The sequence below is a fragment of the Mustela lutreola genome, chromosome 7, assembly GCF_030435805.1.
Source record: "Mustela lutreola isolate mMusLut2 chromosome 7, mMusLut2.pri, whole genome shotgun sequence".
Lineage (NCBI taxonomy): Eukaryota > Metazoa > Chordata > Mammalia > Carnivora > Mustelidae > Mustela > Mustela lutreola.
The window spans coordinates 24940168-24966031 of record NC_081296.1 but is presented as its reverse complement, the minus strand read 5'-3'; the positions used below and the strand labels follow the sequence as shown (position 1 = coordinate 24966031).

Below are 25864 nucleotides of genomic sequence, written 5' to 3'. Positions count from 1 at the left end.
ACCCTTCCTGAAGTATAAGTATGCTGCCTCTCTTGGTTTAGAGTGGCTTTGAGCTACCAGACCAGTTTTAGTCCTGAAACCATGCAGACCTGAGCCACGCTTCTGGAGGGATGACCTACACTCAGCAACTCCTATCCACCTCCCACCACCCCCGAGTCCAGATACCTTCCCATGCAGCCTTGGGCTCCACTAGATAATGCCAGAGAGAATTCTCATCCATTAACCTGCTACTACCACATTAAACACTTTCTGTAATTCCTTTTACTCAATGCAGACCATATGAATAGTGTAGACTAGCATAAAATAAGTGGGGAAAAATCCAGTGCTTGCAACTTCGTTTCAACTAGGACACAGCCCCCAGGGTGGCCCCCTCACTCTGCCCCTTTTGTCAGCTGCCTTGATTGCAATGTGTGCAGCCCAGCCCAGCCCAGATCTTCACTCATATTTCAACCTTTCTCTAATCCAGCTCTACAATCAGTTAAGTGGAGAAAATAAATCAGCGCCCCAATGAAATGCATGCTAACATTCACTGGGCTAACTTGTAGGGCTTGTGAAGGACAGGAGTAATATTACAGTCATTTAAACATATCTTTTTTTTTTTTTAACATTCTATTATGGAAAATTTCAAACAAACAGCAAAGAGAAGAGCATAATGGACCCAGTGGGCCTTTCCTCCAGTGTTACCAGTGGTCAGTGTGGCCAGCCTTGTTTTGTCCGTTTCCCCATCCATCCCTCTCCCCTACCCCCCACACAGAGACCACTTTGAACCAAATCCTGGACATCGTATCTTTTATAAATATTTAATTTAAGAATTTTATTCTAACATCACTTTATCTGAATGCAATTGCTTTTTTTGTTTTCAGTCTGCTAAGATGTTTTCTTATGCCGGATGGAAGCAAACCTGTAACACCCTGTTTCTCATCTTCTCTACCATATTTTTCATCAGCCGCCTCATTATCTTTCCCTTCTGGTGAGTAGACAAGGGGCTGGGCCGTACCTTTGGTCACCATGCTGAGGTGGCCTTGGCACATTGTTGAAGTCTCTTTCCTACATTGATGCCGGGTTGTTTGTGCCAAGTTCAGTTGGAGAAAATAAAGGGAGGGGGGCATTTCTATGAATAATTAAAACAACACCTTCCAATGTGGAAAAGGCTTATGATAAAGGGAGGTCAAAAATGTGCAGCCCAATGGGTAAACAGCAATTCTTACTCTCTGTCTCGTTTCATGAATGTGGATCTTTCTTCGTGTTTAACAGCTTTTCCCTTTATTCACTGAACTGTCATTGGTCAATCACCAGCTCTTTGAAAGAGAGACATGTTCGATGTTAAACAAAATATAATAAATATAGCCACCATTAATTGAATGCCAGACACTGGATGAGGCCCTTTGTATATTTTGGCTCCGGTCTATACAACAAATCATAGAGATAAGGTCTTATCACTCCTACTTCACAGATGAGAAAACTGATACTGATTTCATTTTCCATGATCACTGACTGGTCTTAACAATGGTCTGGATATCCTTTCCATATTAATTGGCTCTTGATCAGCCTTTTGATTTTGTTTAGCCAAGGGCTGGCAGTGAAGAACCGATATTGTGTCTCCTCTGACAGTCATCCCTTTAGCAAGCATAATTTTCCATATGTTGATTGACAGGAAATGAAGAAGTGTGAGGAAGTCTTTGATAGTTTGGAAGAAAGAATTTATAATGACCCATTATTTGGGGCTGGTCTAATAGTTTCATATCCTCTCAACAGAAAAGTGGGGTTGGTGTTGCTGACGATCCTGGGTCCTCTGGGACCCAGGGGAATGTAGATTCCAGACCTGATTCCTAGTGAGTGAACGGCACCCTTAACTAGCCTGCAGGGAAGTCTGGCCAGACTTCCCTATGGAAGCCAGCTACGTGCTTAAACCAAGACCAGTGTCTTACTTAGACATTTTCTAGAGAGGAGCAGCATAGTGTGGTAGTTAAGTTCATGGATGCTAGTCAGGCCTAGATTCAAATCCTGGCTCCACACTTATGACCTGTATAATCTTGAACATGTTAGGTCATTTCCCTGGGTCTCAGTTTCCTCATCTGTAAAATGGAAGTAATTGTTGTCACAGGCTTAAATGAAGTAATACATATGAAACAGTTCAGAATTGTGTCCAGAACATAGTAAGGATTAGCAAATGCTAGCTACGTTTATTAAAGTTATTAATAAGTCTCTAAGAATTTGAAATTTAATCTAGGATCAAATATGAGACACAACATTTATAATATTCTCCTTGGTTGATGAATCACATTGCCCTCACTTTTGCTTTGGTTGAACGCATGTGTTTGTGAACTTGTAATATTGTGTGATAGCGGATACTGATAGTGTTGACTTTCAGGTAATAGTTGAATTATGGCTTTTCAGCGTGACTTTTATGATGCCATAAATCCAGCATTTGCCCACCAGTGGTCTCTTCTTATGTTCCAGAAGTACCATATTTTCTGGTTTATCTGTTACTACATAGTAAACTATCTAAAACTTTGATGGCTTAAGACAGTGTTGAACAAGGGGATTTTTTTGTAAAAGGCCATAGAAGAGCTATTTTCAGCTTTAAGGGCTGCATATGGTCGCTGTCACATACTATTCCTTGCTTTGTTTCATTTCATTTACAACCCTTTAAAAATGTACCAAACCCAGCTGAGCTCACAGGCCACAGAAAAACTGGTCGCAGGCCTGATTTTATCACCAGGCCTTAGTTTGCAGACCTCTCTCTTAAAATAACAACATTTATTGATTATTACTATGGGTCATGGTTTGCGGAGTTGACTGGCTCCAGCGAGGTGGTGGTTTTCACTTAGGGTCTCTGTTGTGGTTACAGTCAGCTGTGGCCAGAGTTGGGAATTTTCTGGAAGACTTCCTCACACCACATGTTTAAAGTAACACGTAAAAAGTCAACTGGTTGATGCTGATGGCTGGTTGAGACCTCAGCTGGGCCTGTCAGCTAGAATCCCATCACATGGCCTGATTAGCTCGTAGCATGGCAGCTGGATTTCAAGGGTGAGCAGTCCAGAAGAGAGCTAGGCAGACGCTGTGTGTCCTTTCATAAGCCACCTGCAGAAGTCACATCATGCTACTTCCAACATCATTTTCTTCACTGGATCCAGATGACTAAGGTCAGCTCATATTTGAGGGAAGGAAAATTAGACTCCATTTCTCCACGGGAATAATTTCAAAGAATTCGTGGGCATATTTTAAAAACATACACCATGGAAGCTTCCAGTCCCAGGGAACGGTCTGAGAAGCTTTGCAGTCTTGCCGCTGTGGTTGGCTTCTGATTCAGCAATGAAGGACGTTAACCTCAGACATTCCCATGATGTCTTAAATCAACAAGCAAGCTTCCTCTTGCCCAGAAAACAACCAAACATCATACAGGGGTTGAGTGATTGTGGAGGTGGTGTGTTACTTTCCCACACACCCTCGACTTTAAAAATCCTAAATTTAAGGAGCCGTTCTCTTGCCAGCATTTCTGGATTTCAAGAAGAATTAGTTGCATGCATTTGGCATTTTCTTGATCTTGATAGTTCACTGAATTCACCAGCCCACTGCAGAGGGCAGCCAATACCACTGTTTGCTGTCTTCAGGGAGTTGGATGGCAAATAAACCACTATTAACAGACCCAACTGTAAAAAATTTTTTTGCTGGTAAAAATTTTTCCACACTGACATTGACGGGTCCTCCTTGTTTGGAAGGCTGAGGAAAGCCTCACCAAGCTATTGGAAGTTTGAGAGATTGATTCTCGATGGTTTTTGAAAGAATCCATTGTGGTGTGTTACCCTGGCTTATATAGCATTCCCATCCGCTTTAACGTGTTACACAATCATCTTGCGGTGCCAAAGAGGAAAAGTCAGTTCCTTGTTGTTAGCCTGGCTCCAACCATCTGTCTAAAATGTGTAAGCGTAGATTCATTTTTCAAGGATATTTTATTAGTTCAGTTTGGGGGGGGGGAATTTACTATGGCCCAAACGATGTGCAGATGATAGACCTATTTCATGGATCCAGACATTTCCGAGGCGCCACGGGAGGCCGGCAGCCCACCACTTGCTCTGTTCCTCACAACGGCTTTCATTGCACATTTTGTGGTAGACAAAGAGTCCAGTGGGGAGAACACTGACCCATCTGAAATTTATCTGGAAACTGTGGGAGAAAGAAACAGAGCCCGTACATTACACTTCCCTTTCCCTTGGTTTTCCCCAGTCTCAAACTGTTTGCTTTCCTCCGATGAGCTTCTTTTGTGTGGGTACAGCTCTGTCTCCTCTTCTCTCCTGATTTTTTTTTTTTTTTTTTTTACCCCCCAGGAATCTTATTTAGCCAGTTCTCACTCAATCAGTGTCAGCATGTGGTAATTACATGGTTTTTTATAACATGGTTCCTCTCAACATCAGGCAGGAATTCCAATCGGCCTGGGCCAAATTACTTTAATCTGATTGCTTAGTTACCTCATTTGTTTGTATTTTTATTCAAAAGCATTTAAATCTCAGGCTTATAATTTTTAAGGGTATTCCCAAGTGTTGTTTTGTTTTTTTCTAAGATTTATTAATTTATTTTTGCAAGAGGGGGGGAGAGAGAGGAGAGTGCATGAGCAGGGGGAGGGGCAGATTGAGAAGCAGATCCCCCCTGAGAAGGGAGCTTGATGTGGGACTTGATCCCAAGACCCCAGGATCACGACCTGAGCCAAAGGCAGACACTTGACCAACTGAGCCACCCAGGTGCCCGCAATTGTTGTTTAAAAATGATGGCTTCTCTGCTTTTGAATTATTGGATGTATCTGTCTATTTGAATATCATACAAATACTGCTGGGGAATCACTAGGCTAGAAAGACCTTCCTAAGTTCAGGTAAACAATTTCTCTGATTCTTGACACTTTCCTCCATAAACCACAAGGGCAGATAACAATTTAGTCCAGGCTAATCCACTGAAGGAAAGGAGCACTCCGTCTCAACGGAAGTTTACGGGGGGAGGTACTGGCTCGCTGGTTCGTTTCTTGAACTCATCACACGTAGAGGTTGTGGGGAATACACTGGATCAATGAGACACGGTTCCTACCTTGCGGGAGGAGTTCATAAGGGCAGCAGAAGAGATCCTTTTATCAACCACCCTACCTATATATTTGAAGATTATTAACATTGACCTGTGTTTCGGATGTTCAAAAAAATTTTCCAAAGGTGAATAATCTTCAGGTAAGGAACTTGCTAATCTGCAAGGGTACATATGCTTGTGGTAACTTTATGGAGTCCCCACCATTGGTTCGCTGGACTTCAGGCTTCAGCTTTCAAGGATCTGGCTCTCAATGGCAGAGGAAAACAGTCCCACGGAAAGCCTCAGGTGAAAAGGAATTCTGTGGGTCTTGTGGCCCTAGAAGTACTTGGAATGGCTATCAGAGAGAGGGCAGTTTCAAGAAAAGATAAGCCAAAGCTAGAAGAGTACAGCAGTGCTCTTAGTGGACGCTCAGCCGAGGGAAGACAAGAGTAAGGACCCAGGGGACCTTTCCCATCCTCATAAAGCCTGGAGCCTGGATTCTGAATAAGTCAAGGGCAGAGCCTGGGTGTCATGGTGCCCTGGTGGGTTTCTAGGCCCTCCTGGGATGGTGCTGTGCCCGACTCACAGCCACCAGAGGAAAGGAAGGGCTTGTGCAATGTGAGAGTGGCCCTGTTGAAGCTGGGGCCCCTCCCTGGAGCCACTACCGCAGATGTGTATCTCTGAACTAGACTTTCCAGTTGCACACCTTGTGTAAGAGACAATGAACTTCACCACCTGGGTTTGTTCAATGTCTCCTTGACAGTGTGCCCTCACGGGAACTCCTTCCCCACACCCACGTGCTCGTTACTTCTGCAGCTCATAGATGTGTAAAGGACAGCTCCAACCATCACCCTTCTTCGTATTGTCATACTTTAGGATAACGGACGTTACCCAGAATTTAGCCAAACTCCTTTTTTCACTTATTTATTTAGAAATAATTTCAAATATATAGGATACTTTCAAGTATATTACCAAGAATTTTAATGTATTGTGTTTACCCAGATTTACTAGTTGGCATTGTGCCCTGTTTGCTTTCTCTTTTCTGTTCTCCTTCTCTCATTCTGTCTCAACACACACATGCGCATGCGCACACGCGCACGAGCATATATGTATCTACATGTGTTTTCTGAATCATTTGCAAGTTGCAAGCATCATGTCCTCTCAGTCTTAAATTCTTCGCTGCGTCTTTCCTAAGAACAAGGAGATCCTTTTACGAATCACAGTATTGTCCATTGATCCAATATGTTTTTACTCCCTCCTACTGGATCTGGCCCAGGATCATATTTTGCCTTCAGTTCTCATTCACCTGGAACAGTTGCTTTCTCCTTCAGGTCATCACTGTTGTGGAAGCATGTAGACACCCCTACTTATATTCCAGGTGGGGAGTTAAGATATTTCCAGGATCACACAGCAACTTAGGAAAGACTAGAAACAGGGTATTTGAAACACAGAACAGATACATTCAAATTCAATTAGTAAATCGGACGACTTAAAGCAGACATAATTTGTCTTCCCTAAGTATTTATTAAATTTCCTTCACTACACAGTCACTTTGAAATGTAAGGCATCCCTGACATATACGGTAGGCAATTACTCACCAGTAGAACCAGTCTTTGTTATCCTGAGATGGCTGAATGCGCACCCCTATAATTAGCGAGAGAAAAGGACCTTCACCTTCCAGTTTTCATTAGGAAAACACAACTTTTGGTGGCTGCCTTATCTAGCCCAGCAAATCCAACTACTGTTTAAACCAACCATGTGATTTTTTTTTTCCAAACCACGGAAACTCCAGTAATTGCTAGAGGGAAGGTGGGAAAGCAAACCAAAGAGGGAAAAGTCTGACGTTCACAATCCAGGGTCACGGGCGTAGTGCAACCTTTCGGACAGATTAAAGGCCAGTGGACAGAGCAGAGTGGTTTCAGGAATCCAGGAGCACGGAGTTTCTGAGCATCCTCTGTGGAAAGAGAAATTCCACATGACCAGGAAGGGAAACATGTGTTTGTGTGTTCATGCGTGTGCTTACACATGTGACACACATGTCTGGGACAAAATTGAGTAAGACAGAGGGGTTGGTTTTTCTCTCCTTCCCACTCTTCTTTTAGCAAAAGAAGAGAAGAGTTGAGATTGAGACTGGACCATCCTTTACTGAGGACATAGACTGATAGAAAAAGGTCCTGACCGAGTAACGACAGCCCCCAGACCCACTGACCCTGGGGCCACAGCAGCCACCCCCTTCAGAGCTCCTCTCCATTTGGTCCCCTCTGTCCTCCTGCACAGAATGTTCCAGCCAGCACAGCGTCCCCACTCCCTCTCCAGAGTGGCCTCCCCTTCCTTTCCCGAAGCAGAAACTCCAGCCCGTTCAGCTGCCCAGTCCCTGGGTGTTGCTCTCCCTGTAGTGGGAATGCCAACTCTCCACAGTAGGAAGGGGTGGGTGGAAAAGGCGTTGTCAGAGCAGGAGTCATGGCCATGGCTAGAACTACCATTTTCCCAGTGCTTCCTGGATGTGAAGCTCTTCCCAGTTAACAAATCATTAAGCCCACACAACAGTTTGATGAGGGGAGTGGTGGTGTTTTCATTTCACAGAAGAAACGGATGCCCAGAGAGCTTATGTCACTTGCTGCCGACCGCAAGGGAGCCGGGATCCTCAGCTAGCCAGCCCCAGAGCCCATGCCTTTCCTCTCCCCTGGGGGCAGTAGCTGGCTCTCTCTGGAGGCATCTGTATTTTAATGGTGGTCTCTTCCATTTCTAGGATGCTACACTGTGCAAAGCTGGCTGTGTGTTTCCCTGGAACCTCCCAGTCACGGGGCAGGGCGACTTCCACCTTGTCCAAGGTCCAGGAGGCTTAGTGACTTGGGTGTAGGTTATGAGGCAAGAAAAGTGGCCTCAGCCCCAGAAGGCTGCTCTGATGAGTCTGGGCCGGGTATATCACTCCCCTTTCTAAAACTAGCAAATCTTCCCAATGCCATATCTTGCAAAGCCAACAGGGGACGCGTCCATTCACCTCCGCACCTGCATCTTACACCACCCCTCCCTGCCACTCCTCTCCCTTCAGCTGCACTGGTCTCATCTTAGCCCTTGACTTTTCTACAATGCCTCCCACCTGAGGGCCTCATACATGTGGTCCCTTCCAACCAGGACCCTCTTTTCTGTGTCTTCCCTTGAACTTGAAGAAAAGAGAACTCTCAGGTCAACTATACCCCACCCTCTGTTTTTTTTTTTTTTTTTTTTTTGTTTTTTTTGTTTTTTCTTTGTTTGGATCACAATGAGTAATTACATAGTTAAGACATTATTCACATTCTCTGGTAGAATATATAAAGGAATCATTTCCTTTGTTATTTTTTTAAAAAGATTTTATTTATTTATTTGACAGACAGAGATCACAAGTAGGCAGAGAGGCATGCAGAGAGAGAGAGAGAGAGGGGCAAGCAGGCTCCCTGCCAAGCAAAGAGCCCAATGGGGGACTCCAGCCCAGGACCCTGAGATCATGACCTGAGCTGAAGGCAGGGGCTTAATCCACTCAGTCACCTGGGTGTCCCTCCTTTGTTATTTTTGACATCGACAAATTCCTAATGGGGATCCAGTGAGGAGGAAGGCCCAGGAAGAGGGGAAGGGAGGATACAGAGAAGAGGATGTCATGGCCACTGCCTTCGGAAAGCGTGCCAGCAAGGGAAGAGTGATCTTGTACGAGCAACTGTGACCGCAGGGCAGGTTGAATCAGGCCACATTCTCTCAAGGACTTGGTAGTGGGGGAGCCTAGAGGAATTGGTACACATCGAGAGGTGATCAGAAGAGCACGGAGAGCTTTGTTGTAGAGGCGCCCATGCTTTGGTGGGTGAAGACAATCTCAGCTGAAACGGGGAAGGCCATTGTAGGCTGAGAGCGTACAGAGTAAGGCACAGCAATTGCTTACAGATCCAGCAACGAGAATGGCAAAGAGGCTTTACGATGCACATTATTTCCTGAAATCCCTGTGAATGCAGGCACTGGAATGTGAGCCTTACCGCTTCAGGGATTTGGGTCAGTTTTATTCATTGCCCTAGTCCTGTCTCCTATAAAGTGCCAGGTAGCACTTTGGTAGGTGCTCAGGGAACACTTATTGAATGGATTGAATGGATACTCGTTGCTTCCATTTTACAGTTGAGAAAATGCATGGAGAATTGGATCAAGGCTACACAGAACCAGGATTTTAAGTGAAAGAGCCAGTATATTAAGAAAATGTGGAGAAATATATTTTGTGGTGATAGAGATAAGAAGGGCCCTTTAAAGCATACCATCGAGGCAAACAAGAAAGGCAAAAAAAAAATGATAAATTTGGTTACAAGAATATTTTAGAAGTTAGTTTCCCACAAAAATCATTAACAAGGTTGAAAGAAATAGACCATGTGGTGATATTTAATAGGATTTAAAAATAATGTTGTTGCCCTTGATATGTAGAAAGCACTCATGAATCAATGGAAAAAGTAAGCACCCTGATAGAAAAATGGGCAAATACCATGAAGAAGCAGTTCACAAAAGTATAAATCAAAATTACCAAAGAAAACACAAGTATATAAACACATATATTCACTTCACAATAAATAAAAATGTAAATATAAACAGCATGATGCTCTTTTAGATAGAGGCTGACAAAGTACAATGTTAGTCAAGATCGAAGGAAGCAGGTAATCTCATACACTAGTGTAAGACAGTAAATTGTTGTGGTCTTGCTGGAAAGCAGTCTAGCAATGTATTCTAAAATGTAAAATGAGTATACTTTTTAATTAAAGATTTTAGCTATTTTAAGAAAATAATCAAATAGTTCTATCAAAATGTCTTTACAAGTAATTCTTACAATATTCTCTATAACACTATGAAAATTTGGAAAACAATATCTACCCAAAAAGGGATAGAAGTTAAATAAATAATGATATCTGTAAGTATATTTCTGTGCAGGGGTAGTAGGGGTTGGCAAACTCCAGCTCACAGGCCAAATCCAGCCCTCTGTTTTTGTTAATAAAGTTTTATTGCCACATGGCCACACCCATTAATTGGTATAATTCTGTAACTGCTCTCACATTGTGGTGACAGAGTATTTACAACAGAAACCAAATGACCCAGAGGCCTAAAATATTTACTATCTGCCCCTTTACAAAACTGTTTACTGATCCCTGATATGTTGGTATATCCATTAACCTGGAAAGCTCTATGTATCATATTTTTGAGTCATAAAAGCGGGGTACAAAATTACATGCCTAGCATGTTTCTGTGGTATAAAATCGTGTGGTAATGGAAAAAAGGCGAAAAGGAAAAGGAACTTAAAAACTTAAAGAACGTATTTTTAGGAGAGATACAGATCTCTTTATGTATTATAATTCATACGACACCAAAAAGAGTCAGTTTTACCATATGTTCATGTAAAAAGTAAAATATGTATGGGAAAAACTGGAAGATAATACACAAAAGTTCCAATATAATTTGTTTAGACTGATGGTATTATGGGTAACTCTATTTGTTTTTCTTCTTTTTCCTATTTTTGTATGAATAGATTATTTTATAGTTAGAATAATATACCTATAAGCAAACCAATCCAGCAAGTCTAAGACCATGGTAGTGTATGAGGTCTGGGAACGGAACAGGTAAACCCTTCCTACAGCAGTCGTAGCTGAAGCCACTGTGCGTTCTGGGTGATCAAGGGCAGCTCAGAATGATGTCCGTGAGTCTGTTCACGAAATACATAAAGCATGCAGTTCGCTTTAGAAACTGGAAGTAATAATAGAATTTTTGCTACTTTAAAGGCCTCTTTTATTGGAAAATTTACTTTGGCAAAATTCACCATTCACTTTGCTGCCCAATACACGAGTTTGTGTCATAAGGGCAATTATAACCCTACGTAAACATGCATTATCCTACTTATTCTATAAACCCCCCGGGAAGCCAAGTAGGGTCGTGTAGGCTCTTCTGCTTGCAGAGAGGAAACCCAGGTACAGAGACTAGAGTGCAGGCAGCCTGACCATAAAAATTCCATTTGCTTTAACTTTTCTCCCCAGAGGCAGACTGTATTTTTTTTTTTTATTTTTTGTAGCTTGCCAATAATGATATAAAAGGTAATATTATCATATTGTTTTCCCTTGAGAATTTCCTGGGCATGGTTAGAAATGAAATAAATGTTAAATGCCTTGGGAGGAAAAGTATTTGTTTTCTCACTGAAAATTTGCTAGTACTGTGTAATGAAATCCTTTGGTCTAGTTTTTTTGTTTGTTTGTTTGTTTGTTTTTTAGGATTTTATACTGCACATTGATTCTGCCTCTGCACTACCTGGAGCCTTTCTTCTCATACATCTTCCTCAACCTCCAGCTCCTGGTCCTACAAGCCCTTCACCTGTACTGGTGCTACTTCATCCTAAAGATGCTCAGAAGATGTTTATTCATGAAGGTAAGGTCTGTCTGAGCCTCACTGCTCTCAGCAAGTAGACTTTGTTGCCAGATTGAAGGTGATGCCCTGACGACGGAATGCGTTAGTTATTTTGGAGTTAACCAGAATTCCTTTTCTTCCTCTTGATTTGATCATGATTGATAAAAACGTATCTAAAAGGTAGCTTTTTTTTTTTTTTTTAGGTGGGTGTCTACGGTGCTTTTAAGAAATTGCTTTTGTTAGAGGACCAGTCATTTTTATAAAGCTTTGGTCCAAAAAGTGTTGCTTTTTTTAAAAAATAGATTTTATTTATTTATTAGAGCGAGAGAGTGCATGAAAGAGAGCTGGGGCAGAGAGAGAGGGAGAAGCAGGCTTCCCACCAAGCAGGGAGCCAGATGCAGGGCTAGATCCCAGGACCCTGGTATCATGACTTGAACAGAAGGCAGAGGCTTAACTGACTGAGCCACCCAGGCATCCTGATTGTTGCTTTTTAAAGGATGTCCTAATGAGCCTAGATTTGCTCTGGTTTGGGACAAGCTTTATGGTAATTATAAGTGATTACTGAGTAATACTTCAGAGCCTTACATTTACCTTTACTGAGCATCCAGTTTGCACGTGATACTCACCCCGACCCTTCTCCTACCATCTGAAATATTGTCTGTCATTTGATTATGCCTTTTTTCCTGAAAGCATCTTCTTCTCTAAATAATAACAAACTAATAATACATTTCAGACAATAGGAGCTTTCTGTTTGTTTGTTTTTAATTCTGTCCTGGGTTTTAATTCCAGAACAAGGGTGGGGAGGGCTTCAGAAATGAGTAAGACATAATTCACTGCCTTTGGGGAAACGACCCAGCATCTGAGGGGATTATTCACCTACTAGCGACTTCCTATAGTGTGCTAAAGCGGTATCCCATAAACTTGCTGTGGGAGACAGAAACCCGTTGACTCAAGGGCCGGCCAGGGAACGTTATCAAATGGAAGGAATTTGACTTGAGCCTTGAAGGCAAGGAAAAGAAAATCATAGTTCCTTGTCAGAAAATCATACTTCCGAGGAAGTTTTTTTCAATTTATTTGACCGACAGAGATCACAAATAGGCAGAGAGGCAGGCAGAGAGAGAGGAAGGAAAGCAGGCCCTCTGCTGAGCGGAGAGCCCGATGCAGGGCTTGATCCCAGGACCCTGGGCTCATGACCTGAGCCGAAAGCAGAGGCTTCAACCCACTGAGCCACCCAGGCACCCCCTGGGGAAGTTTTAATTAAGGATCTTTCAAGGTGGAAGTTACAGTGGGCCTGTTTTCCAAGGTTACCATCCACGTATAACACAACACGGTATCATCAGAGGGAATGACTTGTAGGTAACAGGTACGGTGGTAATTTACCTGGGAAGTTCATGTTCTGATGAAATGGACATCGTGATAACTGACCTCTGGGTTTTCTACCATCTCCTAGCTTCTAGATCTAGACAGAGGTACAGGGAGTTGGGCTACATCTGGATTAATCTCAAACCAAATTCAAAAAAGAGTGCCAAGAAGAAACGCTTTCATTGAATGGTTCTAGTTTATTAATATTCTGAATAGTTTTCTCATGACCTCTGCAAAAGTTATTTTACCTCCGAGTGACTGACAAAGTTGAAGGGAGTACGATAAGGTTAAAAAATGGAGCAGTTAGACCCTTTGCACATGGGGAGCTTGCCAACCCTGGGTCGAGCTTCCTGGAGCGCGGGTCTCCCTAGCCGGAAACTATGCCCTTAATCACTGGTGAGTGACAATAATTACAGGCTGGAAGGGAGCCAGGCTGAACAAAACTCGGAGCCCAGAAGATACTCTTGTTTGGTTTCAGCACTGTGTTCATATTTCTAATCTCTAATGGGTTGTACCAGGCCTGATTAAAAACCCAGTGGGTTGGGGAGCCGTGAACAGGAATTCCCGATTTCTCATGCTGTACTTTGGAAAAGCTGTTTCCAATTGTGATTTGACAGTGGTGGTGGAGGCCCCCAAAGCCCTGATCCCTGCAGTTCGTATGACTTCAGCTGGCTTGCATGTGCACGCTGTTTTCCACAGCAGTGGCAAAACTGGCTGTGAACTTGGCTTCTTCCTCCAAAGCCGTAAAGCTGCCTTTTAAAGAATGCTATTTGAAGGCCCCGTAGCATGCGAAGGGGGGAGACAGATAAAGGCCAGAGTGGACATTCTTAGAGGAGCAAGGAACAAGTCGGTTTTCAGCTCTACTTAATAACTTGTTAGCGTTTCATGTACATCCCTCGGTCGTTTCGAAAGTGACAAATTCTTGGATATTTACAAAACAGAACTACCGGAGTTCTTAGGCCTCCTAAAATGTCTCTCAAATCTTCTAACGGAGAATGGGAATTTGTCTTTTTCAGTTCCTGATGCCTGATAGGCCCTTGATAAGTAGTGTTGAATATGCAAATGAATATGTAATTCAGGGAAACAAATTGGGGGCGGGGTGGGGGATGGTGGTGGAAAGTTACAAAATTGTTTATTAAACTTTTTTTCTGGTCTCCATGGGTTTGCCTGGTAGACCGGAAAGACAAAAGTGACTACACATCTTAAAAATAGCGTTTGTTGAAATATCCACATCTTATTTCCCCTCAACAGTGGGGTCACCGCCTGCATATGGCCAACGAGGACCTTCTACCGTTTGCTTCTGCTGTCTAAGACCTTAAAATAACAATCTCACTATAATTTCAGGGCTCTGACGTACACAGACCATGGCCAGCAGGCACTGAAGCCACGCTGGTTCCTTTCAAATGGGGGATCTTGTGAGGAACTCCCAGCCCACGCATCACTTCGGGAAGTATGATGGGCCAAGATATTTGTGTTGTCATTCTCTCTGCAAACATGAGACGTGCTTTCAGAGGAAGTGAGGAGGGTGGCATGCTCTCGTTTAAGATTACTTAAGAGAATGTGATCATCCCTACGCTTTTATTTTCTTCTTCCTAAATATCACACTGGGTGCCGGCCAACTCAAGCATGTCTCTTTGACATCTTGGGCTGGTGAGCTGCCAAGACACGGAGGGCGGGGCTGAGCGGGCCGCCATGACAGCCTAGAGCCAGGACCGAGCAAAGAGCCCCTGGCAACCGGCCTCAGCCATCTGCTCCCGACAGGCAGAGTCTCTTAAGTTCACAGATGACACTTGACACACGCTGGACCCGTTTCACTCAAGAATGGCCCCTTCTCATAAATAGGAGAAATCTGTGGCCTCGACCAGATTCGCACAGTAAGTTTGTGGCCAAGCCAGGGCTCGAACTCGAGTCTCTTTGCTTGCGGTACTCCGCCTTTTCTAATTCCTGTTGATCTGCAATAATCAGAAAATTAACCGAAACAACTGGCATGGAGTAAGAAAGAGTCCATAAACAATTTGGGTAATCGAGATAGTAGAATGAAACAAGAACAGATTCTTTAGCTTGTTTTGGAACTTTCTGAAAACAGAAGAAAACATTTCGGAAATCTGTTTTTTTTTTTTTCAAGATTGTATTTATTTATTTGTCAGAGAGAGAGAGCATGAGCAGGGAGAACAGCAGGCAGAGGCAGAACCAGGCTCCCTGCTAGGCAAGGAGCCCAATGTGGGACTCAATCTCAGGACCCTGGGATTGTGACCTGAGCCAACGGCAGATGCTTAACTAACTGAGCCACCCAGGGGTCCCTGGAATTTTTTTTAGTTTCAGGTCACTTCCTAATAAAGCAAGTCCAGAATAGCTAAGAGTACAGGCTTTCCTGTTTGTTTGCTCTGTGATCTGAGGCTTATTACTTCCATTTACTGCCTCAGTTTCTCCACCTGTAAAATAGGGGTGATGGTGTTAACACCTGCCTTGTAGGATAAAACCCTCAAAACAGTGCCTGGCACAGAGCAAGAGCGTGAGGACGTTGGCTGCCATTACCATTACCGTTATTCCTATTAACTCATGTTCTCTGTGGCAAGTCGCAGCGAGGATGTGACTTCCAGGTTGCCTGGCAGTTTGCTGTCAGTCAAGCCTGCCCTCCGTCAGGTGTCCGTCCAGGGTGCCCCTGACCGTTTGCTAAACTTCTTCAGCCAGTTGACTTGTGTGACTCGAATTCTGATAATCCTTTTTGACACTTGCTCTCAGAGAGCAGCGTGTTGGTGAGGAAATATAAAATCAGAAACATCCAGTGAACCTCCAGGTCTCTTTTGCTAGTAGTTAATAGTGGATCTAGAAACTGCCCTTTGCTGAACAAGAGATAAAAATATCATAAAGGCTGGCAGTTAGAATACTATAAAAATGCTATTGGGGGGTGCCTGGGTGGCTCAGTGGGTTAAAGCCTCTGCCTTCGGCTCAGGTCATGATCCCGGGGTCCTGGGATTGAGCCCCACATCGGGCTCTCTGCTCAGCGGGGAGCCCCTGATCACCCTACCCTTCTCTGCCTGCCTCTCTGCCTACTTGTGACCTCTGTCTGTCAAATAAATAAAATCTTAAAAAAAAATACTATCGGTTAGGGGCACCCGGTGGCTAGTCAGTTACGTGTATGAATCTTGGTTTCAGCTCATGTCATGATCTCAGGGTCGTGAAACGGAGCTCTGCGGAGGGCTTGCGCTCAGTGAGGAATCTGCTTGTCCTTCCTTCCCCTCTCCCTCCCTCAACTTGCTCTTGCGTGCGCACACACGATCTTTCAGATAAATAAATAAATAATTTTAAAAAATACTATCAGTTTACACTTCCATATTTCTGAATATTTATATAGATTAACTGCTTTAACAACCTATTAAAGAAACAACAGTGGAGTTTATAACTTGTAAAAAGTAACTGTGCAAAGTTGCTTGGTTTGAAGAATTCCAGATTTGAATATTCTTCTACCCTGTGCATTTAGCCGAGCCACAGAAGAGACTTTCAGAACTGGGGGAGCCCACTAAATATCCACCAGGACAGCATGGTCCCCCTCTCCTCAAGGCTCATTTGTGTTATAAAACTACGCTATTTCCAAGGCAGGGGGCAGTCAGTGAGGAAGTTACAGACTCACTTAAGGTCACACAGGGGTGGGCTTCATGCTTGCAAAGCCCAAGACTTCACAGCCTATGTTGCTAATGCCGTGGTGGTCTTCTGCCTCCCCAGCAGCTCTGTGTCCTCCAAACATGAGTGATAGCTATTCAGTGTGTCTGTGTTTATCTGTGTCTGTCCATGTGTGCGTTTAGTGTGTCGTAGGCTCAGCTCTCACACACTTCATCATCTTTTTTCCTGTTCAGGGAGTTTTAATAAATGTACAGAGCCTACAACCATTCCTCTGTTAAAATATAGAACATTCCCCTGGCCCTATAAATTCTTAGTGCCTACTGCGGGTCCTCACCCCTTTCCACATTGGCAACCACTATTCTTATTTCCATCCCCATAGATCAGTTTCAACTTTCTTTAAAAAAAAAAAAGATTGATTGATTGATTGATTGATTTTACTGAGAGAGAGAGCACGGGGAGGGGGCATTTGGAGGGGGAGAGGGAGAGAGAGTCTCACGCAGACTCTACACTGATCATGGAGACAACTCGGGGCTCAATCTCGTGACCTTGAGAGCATGACCTGAGCCAAACTCTTCATGGACTGCACCACCCAGGCACCCCTCGACTTTCTTTTTTTTTTTTTTTTTTTTTTTTAAGATTTTATTTATTTATTTGACAGAGAGAGATCACAAGTAGATGGAGAGGCAGGCAGGGGAGGGGGGAAGCAGTCTCCCCGCTAGGCAGAGAGCCCGATGCGGACTCGATCCCAGGACCCTGAGATCATGACCTGAGCCGAAGGCAGCGGCTTAACCCACTGAGCCACCCAGGTGCCCCACCCCTCAACTTTCTTAAACCTTATATAATTGGAATCATGCAGCATGGGCTTCTCTATGTTCTTTCACTACAAACTTCATAATTTTATCATGATTCCGCCCATTCCCTTTGTAATCCCCTTGGCAGTAATCCCTGAAGTCCGGCTCAGCTCTTCGGAGAGGGCATTCTCTAGGAAATCTCCCTAGGCCTATCCCCATTAGGAGATTTTGTGGCTTAAGACAATCATAAATCCGAGTTTTTATGAACTTGAAGGTGTGGAGTTATTTAAAGAAATCAGAGTAGCAGCAGCAGCCATCTGCGTGACTCCAAGATGCCCTGGATGCAGGGGCCTCATAACAGACCCGTAGGCACAACCAGGGCACCTAGATAAATGCGCAGGAGGAGACCCAACCTCACACTCACATCTCGAGATGGAAGCAACTCAGAACTGGAAAGAGGGGTTCATCTGCCCGGTGAGGAAGTAGAGGCTCAGCGGGACAGAGGGGCTTCCTCAGGAACCATGACAGGAACCCACACAGTGGGTCCTTTTCAGTGAAAGTTTTTCTACAGCAGAATAGCATTATCCAGGGATTTCTTTAGATCCTGGGCTGTTTGATAGCTGTTCCCAAGCTCTTTGGAAATTCTTCTAGTATCTTCTTCCAAATTGTTCCTTCTTTCTGTTAGTCACAGTGGGTACCTGTGTCCAGGTGCTATGACCCCTCTTCCTGCTGCTGACGAAAACAGGCTGACTTCTCAGCTCTTCCTTCCAAGCATATGGGCCTCTGATGGAAAAAGACTGTATTAGTGTTCTTAAATCAGTCAAACGAGATTTTGTTTCAGTTTTCTTCAATCCATCCTCCATTCCTTTGGAAACAGGCACGAGCAGCGGCTAGACGCCAGCAGCCGAGTGAGGACTATTATCTGTAGCTTTCAGCTGCTCGGTGTTTTTTCAAAAGCAGCAAATCTCACTTCTCTGAAATCGCCTGTGAATTTTTAATTATGCACATGATTTTCTGTACTTACTTTATCCCTCATTAGCTCCCTTTGTGCGTACTCCTACATTTTTTGTCTTAGGTGTTTCCTAACAGTGGTTTCGAAAGATACCAGTCCTTTGGAGGTATGGGGACTGGTCTGGTCACTGGATGGGCAGGAGGTCAGCTGAAGCCTTTGTAAAAGGAAGGGACTTTTTCAAAGGAAACTTCTTCCAGGAAAGCATCTCTGAGGGTAGCAGCAGGCACTCAGGTCCTGCCCTTTCATTCCTCTGTCCCAAATGTTGACTCTGATGTTTCCTTGAGCCACACGGGTCATATCTTGCAGAAGTTGAAAAAGACATGAGGGATAGGAGAAGATCATCTCTTGTACTTGGCTTTAAAAATCATTTCACAAAATCCTTGGGGCACCTCGGTGACTCCATTGGTGACATGTCGGGCTCTCAGTTTCGACTCAGGTCATGATGAGGGTCATGATTGAGCCCCACATTGGGATCCATGCTGGGCATGAAGCCTGATGAAGATTCTCTCTCTCTACCACTCCTGCTTCCCCTCCCTCTCCACTCATGCCCTCATGCTCTCTCTAAATAAATAAATAATAATAAATAAAAATCATTCCATAAAAATGGAGTTGAATTTTATATAATCCTAAAAGCAACAGACACTCTCCATTTTATTAGTAGTGAAATAGACACACGCACAGGCAAATTAACACATGTACACACGTAGATGTCTTATATGGGATTTGAGTTTCTGTTTCTTTATCAGCCTAGACGAGGGGACAAGCACAGTTCATGGCTTGTTACTAAATCTACACATTCACACCAGAGGGGTGAATTAGTGGGTGCTTGGGCCAGAGAGATTGGTCAAAGCACATGTAGGGGAGAGGTCTACTGTCTCTGTTAATATCTCATGAATTTCTGTGGCCACACGCTTCTGGTGATCCTCTCTCCTCCCACTCTACATAAGTCTCAGAAGACAGCTTTATGTAACAGAAAAGAAACCTTATTCCTGAAAACTCATTTGTGTATGCTTCACTGACTGAACCCCCTAGGCACCGCCTTACTGTGCTTCATTTTGATTAATTACTATTACTACGACTTCACAATCTTTTATTTATTTTTTTTCTTTTGTGGTATCTGATCAGCAGTTAATCCAATCTAGTGTGTTTTTAACTTCAGATATTCTATTTTCCATCTCTGTAAATTATATTTTGGCCTTTTTTTATATCTTCCATTTTTTCTTAATATGTTTGTGTTTTTCTCTACCTCCTTGAATATATGGAGCATATTTATAACGGCTATTATAACATCTTTGTTTGCTAATTCCATCATCTCTGATAATCTTGGGTCTGTTTCTATTCATTGAATTTTGTCCAGGTTACATGCCCTATTTCCCAACTTCTTTGCAAAGCTGCTAATTTTTTATTAGATGCTAGAAATTTTGAATTTTACATTGTTGGATGATGGATTTTGTTGTATTCCTTTTAAATAGTGGCTTTGGTTTGTTTGTTGTTTTAAATAGTGTTTTAGGGGGCGCCTGGGTGGCTCATGATCCCAGAGTCCTGGGATCGAGCCCCACATTGGGCTCTCTGCTCAGCGAGGAGCCTGTTTCTCTTTCACTCTCTGCCTGCTGCTCTGCCTACTTGTGATCTCTGTCTGTCAAATAAATAAAGAAACTGTTTTTTAAAAAGTGTTTTTGTATGTAGTATAATTAGTGTATTTTGTTTTTGTATAGCATAAGCCTTTCAAAGGCTTGTTTTTAAGCTTTGCTAGAGTGAGCCCAGAATAGCCTTCAGTCAATGGCTATTAAGTGAAGTGCATCTTAACATTCTCCTCGATGTGCATAAACTAAGAGTTTCTTTCACTCTGGCTGGTGAGAAGACAACAAGCTATGACCACAGTCTGAGCTCACAGGGTTGTTTTGCCAATTTTTCCTGGTGAATCTCTGCCTGGCCTTTGGTAGTTTCCTGATTCACCTGCACAGGTCAGTGCTCGATCAAGGACTGAAGGGAATTCTACTGAGCATCTCAGGAGCTTTCTTTCTATGTGCCTCCCTTCTCTCCAGCATTCTGTCCCACGAACACCCGCTTCACTTTAGGGAACTCCGCATTCTCTTTCCTCAACTCAGTGGCACTTCTGGGCTCTGTCTGGGCTTCAGCTCAGAAGCAGTAAGATGGTGTGCAGGCACCAGTGCAGCGCTCTCCTCCTTCATTTTCTTTGTCTCAGGAACCATGATCCTGAGCTGCTTATTGTAAGTCTAAATGTCTAAAAACTATTGCTTTTTTTAAAGATATATTTTATCCAGCTTTCAGTTGTCTAACATGCTAGGATAATCTAATCTTGTTTTTTCTATCCTGGCCAGAAGCAGTTGTCACAGCATTTCATTTCCCAAATAATAACAGTATATAAGCTTCCTGAGACAGCCTATTTCATTTTCAAACAAGTATAACTGTTACGTAGATCTTTCTTTTTTCCTGATCTTTCCCTCTAGGCCAGTGCTGCCCAATAAAAACATAATGTGAGTCACACATATAATTTTAATTTATCTAGTAGTGCTTTTTAAAAACTCATAAGGAACAGGTGAAATTAAGTTTAGTAATATATTGAACATAATAGAAGCAAAATATTATCATTTCAGTCTTGCCTGCTATATATTTTGCCTGGTCAATATTTTAACCAGGGGAAGATTATAATCTTATGTAAGGTTAATATCACAATTCAGCAGTCAATACCAAAAATTATTAATGAGATTCTTTTGTTCTTTTTTTCCCATTAAGTCTTTGATATCCAGTGTGGATTTTATTTTACACTTACAGCACATCTCAATGTGGACTGACCACATTTCAAATGCTCAGAAGCCACGAGTGGTGAGTGGCTACCACACTGGTTGTTGTAGGTCTTGGCTCTAGGATAACAAAGGTAATTCTCTTCCCCTGCATATGGGACAGGTGGTGGGATCTGTTTTCCTGTGGGATCTGTTCTCATGGAGTCTCTGATGTTATACTCAATTATAATGGGCTGGCTAAACCCACTGCCCTTCCTTTCCTTTTTTGTTTTTTTTAAGATTTTATTTTTTTATTTGACAGACAGAGATCACAAGTAGGCAGAGAGAGAGGAGGAAGAAGGTTCCCTGCTGAGCAGGGAGCCCAATGTGGGACTCGACCCCAAAACCCTGGGATCATGAGTTGAGCCAAAGGCAGAGGCTTTAACTCACTGAGCCACTCAGGCGCCCCTACCCTTCCTTTTCCACTCTAGAAAGGTTTTCAGTTGGTGAGCAAGGGAGGATAATAGCTGGCCTATCGTCTTGTCTCTTGCTGTTCTGCAAGATCCTGACTTTTCTTCTGTGTTCTTCTTTCCCTTCATTGGTTATCTCCAAGTACCACGTCCTCTTTATTTACCTGATTCTTCCCAACAAGTTCCACTCCCCATCTGATACACGTTGGGGCTCTTTCTCCTTAGCAAGAGCTAGGAACTACGAGGCCCCAGCCTGTGCACATATGCTTTCCCTCGCTCTTTCTGGAAGTGACTTCTGTCTGTGCTTCTTCTAAGTCACTACACCCACCCGGCTCATTTTTCCATGCTTACCCTCTCCACTTTTCAGCCACAGGCTAGAGGGCTGTGGTGGCTCATTGGAATTTGGATGTATAGTTTCTTCTTATAGATAATCTGAACAGTGTTCTCTGTTTCCCAGGACGTCTTGCTGATGTCTCAGTATGGAAGCTACACACAGTAGCCCAGCTGCCCTTAGACAACAGCCCTATGCCTTCCCTCACCATGGCTCTGCTTCTGGAGGTTAAACACCTCCAACTCTTCCAACTGTCCCTCGTCCTAAGATACACTGTTGAGTTTTTTTCAACTAACTCTCTTGTTTCATTTTTCCCATATTCTCCTTTAAATGAACAGTAGTTTCAAGACATGGTCTGACTGATACACAAGTAGGTCTCCTATCTCTTTTTGTGAAGACTCTACTTCCGTTAATGCAGCCTAGATTTGTTCTGAGTCACTGGGCAGTCACATTATGTTGCTAATTCATACCAAGTTTGAAAACTTGGTATGAAAACCCCTAGGTCTTGGGGTGCCTGGGTGGCTCAGTGGGTTAAGCCTCTGCCTTCAGCTCAGGTCATCATCTCAGGGTCCTGGGATTGAGCCCTCAGCTCCTCATCAGGCTCTCTGCTCCGCAGGGAGCCTGCTTCCTCCCCTTTCTCTCTGCCTGCTTCTCTGCCTACTTGTGATCTCTGTCTCTCAAATAAATAAATAAATAAAATCTTTAAAAACAAAAACAAAAACAAAAAAACAACCCTACGTCTTCTTTACATGGGCCAAGCCACATTCCCTCCATTCAAGGGTTGTCTGGCAATGGTCATGATTTGTGTTGGAATTTACATTTCTTATTATTAAACTTCACTTCACTTATCCAGCTTATCCTTTGAACCTTTTGCTAACAAATAGGAAAACATGAATTTGATGACAGATGCTTAAACTTTCCTGAGGTCCTTTTCTCTAAAAGCCCTATCAAAGATTTAGGAATATTCTATGTAAGTCTGTTCATGAAAAAAGTCATTATGCTTCTATCCGATACGTATTTCCATCAGGTGAGGATGGTGATCACATTTAAGGCAAATACAGGGTGAGGTGTACTGCTCACATCGACAAGAGCTCTCCCAGGATTCCCACTTTTTATTTCAGATCACCTGGTTACATATTAGCTATGTCAACTACACCTGACTAGCCTGGCCTGTGGAGCCTTTAAAGAAAGATATTCATGGCCAGGACCAAACTCAAATCAGTTAAATCAGAATTTATGGAGACAAGACCCAGACATCAGACTTTTTAACAGACTACTTCTCCTGAATAAGTGATTCTGATCTGCCTTTCAGGTTGAGAGCCACTAGAAAGTAGAGAAGACCACGTGTGTGTGTGTATGTGTGCATGTATGTGTGTCTTCTCCATTACTGGGCAAGCGTCCATGGATGGCTCTCTATTTCTTGGGTCTGCTTTCTAAAAAGCAGAGTGATCTGCCTTCTTTCCCACATGTGTGGAGTTTTTGGACATGACCTCCACAAATACTCCCATCATGCAAATTTTAATCCGAGCAGGAGATTTTCATGTTACATAGGTGTTAATGCTAAAAAATCCTTATAAAAGAAAATTCTGACTATTGAAACAAACACTTGGGATTGTTTCCATCGTAGAAACCCAGAATTCTTTAAATAGTACATTTCTCTAGAGAAATAAAGGCATGACTCATTTTATAAGATGATTTACTAATTATTTTTAAACAACCATCTGTTACAGGAAGTGAGACATGCTGCTAATTTTCTACTGCCTCTCTGGACTAAAAGGACTCATGACATAAAGATATTAATAAAATAAAAATGAGTTGGGATCATGGAATTTTTAAACTGGAAAGACCCATAGAGGATCCTCTGCTTTAACTTCTGTTTACAGAGAGTGGCAATCTAGGGAGGGGCTATAGGCCTAAGAAACAGCCTGCCAACCACAATGTCAGCCCAGACATTGCCTAGAGCTAGTTAGAAATGCAGCACCTCTGGGCCCACCAGAGACCTTGTGAATGAAAGTCTATATTTTCATCAACTCTAGGTGATTTTTATGCATATTAAAGTTTAAGAAGCATTGGTCTAGAAAATTCAGACCCAGGTAACTAACAGGAAATGTCCGGGTATAGCTAGGTTTGATAGTTTCCAATTTAAATTTAATGCAACTTCTTTGAGAAAAAAAAAATGGAGGAAAAATGCAATCTTTTTTTTTTTTTTTTTCCTGTGACCTTGTCATCTTGGATAATAAGAAGCAGTATAACAAAAAGGAACGCATTTTGGTAGGAGTTCAGAAAATTGCACTCCTTGAGTGAATATACTTCTTTTTCTTTTCAGACAGGGAAAGCTACAACTTTGCTTTCAAAACAGCATAAAATGCTTATTCTATTGTCCTTTGTTTCATTGCCAGCTGTGGATTTAGACGTGGAGCCATTCAAAAGGCAGTGGGATGTGATGAGTCATTCATGACCTCCTGGGCTTTTGACATGACTGGAGAACCACAGATTCCCAAGCCCAGAGTTTCCTGAAGGCCTTTCAGAAACACAGCTCTGCAATTTATTGAAACCCTAGGTGCAGATGTCTTTCCCAGAGATGTACAGGAGTGCTGTGGCAGAGTTGACTCCTTTACTCAAAACGAGCATTTTCTCTTGTTAGCATTACCATTATTTTCCCCTCGTTGTCAGCATTTACTTTGTTTGGTAATCCTTGCAATCTGTTCTTAGGAGTCCAGACCAGGGCCGGATGTATCTACCTTCACTAACAGGCAAATCATGATTGATTGATAAAGATCTATAGATTCTAGACTCTTAAAATGAAGAAAAAATTACACACAAAAAATAAAGCCAAGCATACAGATATGAGGGTTTGACTACATTTACTGTATGTGCCCCGCCCCCTCTTTTTGGTGGAGTTGAAAGTAGTAGGTCGTGTCTGAACTGAGTGGTGTTGGTTGTGATACACACATAGTACAATGCAGGCTGATGGGTATGGATGGAAGAATGTTCTCTGAGATCCACTGCATCAAGAAGGGTTCTGATGTTCTATCATATGAGATCAGTGGAAGGAAATGGGAATGTTTAGTGGGAAGAGGATTTAACTGTCTTTAAATGTCTGAAAAACTGACCAGTGTTTGAAGGAAGTTTGAAGGAAGTACCCAGACTCCTCTCGGACAATTACTCGGTCATATTCTGGAGATGTATAGGCAGGAGTATGTATGTTTTTTGCTTGGGTTATCCAAAAAGGCATATCAGCATCAGTAGAAACAGGATTCGATGAGCTTAAAAGTCCTTTCCAAATGCAGAGGGCTTTGGGCACTCTTCTCTCTCATGCTTTAACCCATCTGCTCCTCCAACCTATGCCACTGCCACTTCTCCCCTGCACCACGCCCGCAGCCACCAGAAGTCTGCCTGTGGCCATTCTGAATTCCCTCTGCCACTTACAGCAATAGGGTCTGCTGTTATATATCAACCAGCATCTCCCTTAGAGCAGAAGTTTTCTGAGTATAGACACCTTGTCTTTTTGAATCACTGGTCTGCTCCCCATATCTCAAAAAGTGCGGCACAATGGCCTCTCTTTGGATTTACAAGTAAATAGAACTTCTGTGACCTGTGAAACTGATCATATGGTCCATGCTTCCTCTCTGACTTCATCTCAGGACAGGCTCCATCTTTCTTATTATGTTTTAGCTGTGTTGGCCTTTCTGATCCCTAAGCACCCTAAGCACATCAGACTTTCCCCCACCCAAGGCCCTTTACCCGACTCTTCCCTGACCAGTCCTACTTAACCTTCAGGTAACAACCTTTGCCTTCCATTTCCTTCCTGATGTTGCCCCATCTAAGTGAGAGCCCCAATTTACACATCAGGGTATCTCTACTTCATAACACTTGTTTACTATTATGTGTTTGAGCTCTTGGGGTTTGGTTCTTTCTGTAGACAGTAAGCTATCTAAAGACAGAGATATCAAGTCCCTGATATTTTGCACAATGCATGCACTGGGGCTCCAGAAATAATTTTTTGAACCAGTGGTTCTTAACTGGGGTGATGTCCAGGGACATTTGGAAATCTCTGGAGACATTTCTGATGGTCACTACTGTATCTAGTGGAC

The 25864-nt window shown here is 43.0% G+C and overlaps 1 protein-coding gene across 2 annotated transcripts in view; it reads left to right on the top strand.

Moving 5' to 3' along the window:
• The window catches only part of CERS3 (ceramide synthase 3), a 108213-nt gene that overhangs the window by 66975 nt on the left and 15374 nt on the right, over positions 1–25864 (top strand). For both annotated transcript variants that reach the window (XM_059180155.1, XM_059180156.1), the window contains exons 10-11: positions 864–970; positions 11307–11460. In XM_059180155.1, coding sequence (XP_059036138.1) covers positions 864–970; positions 11307–11460 — 261 coding nt within the window. The remainder of the gene's footprint in view (positions 1–863; positions 971–11306; positions 11461–25864) is intronic.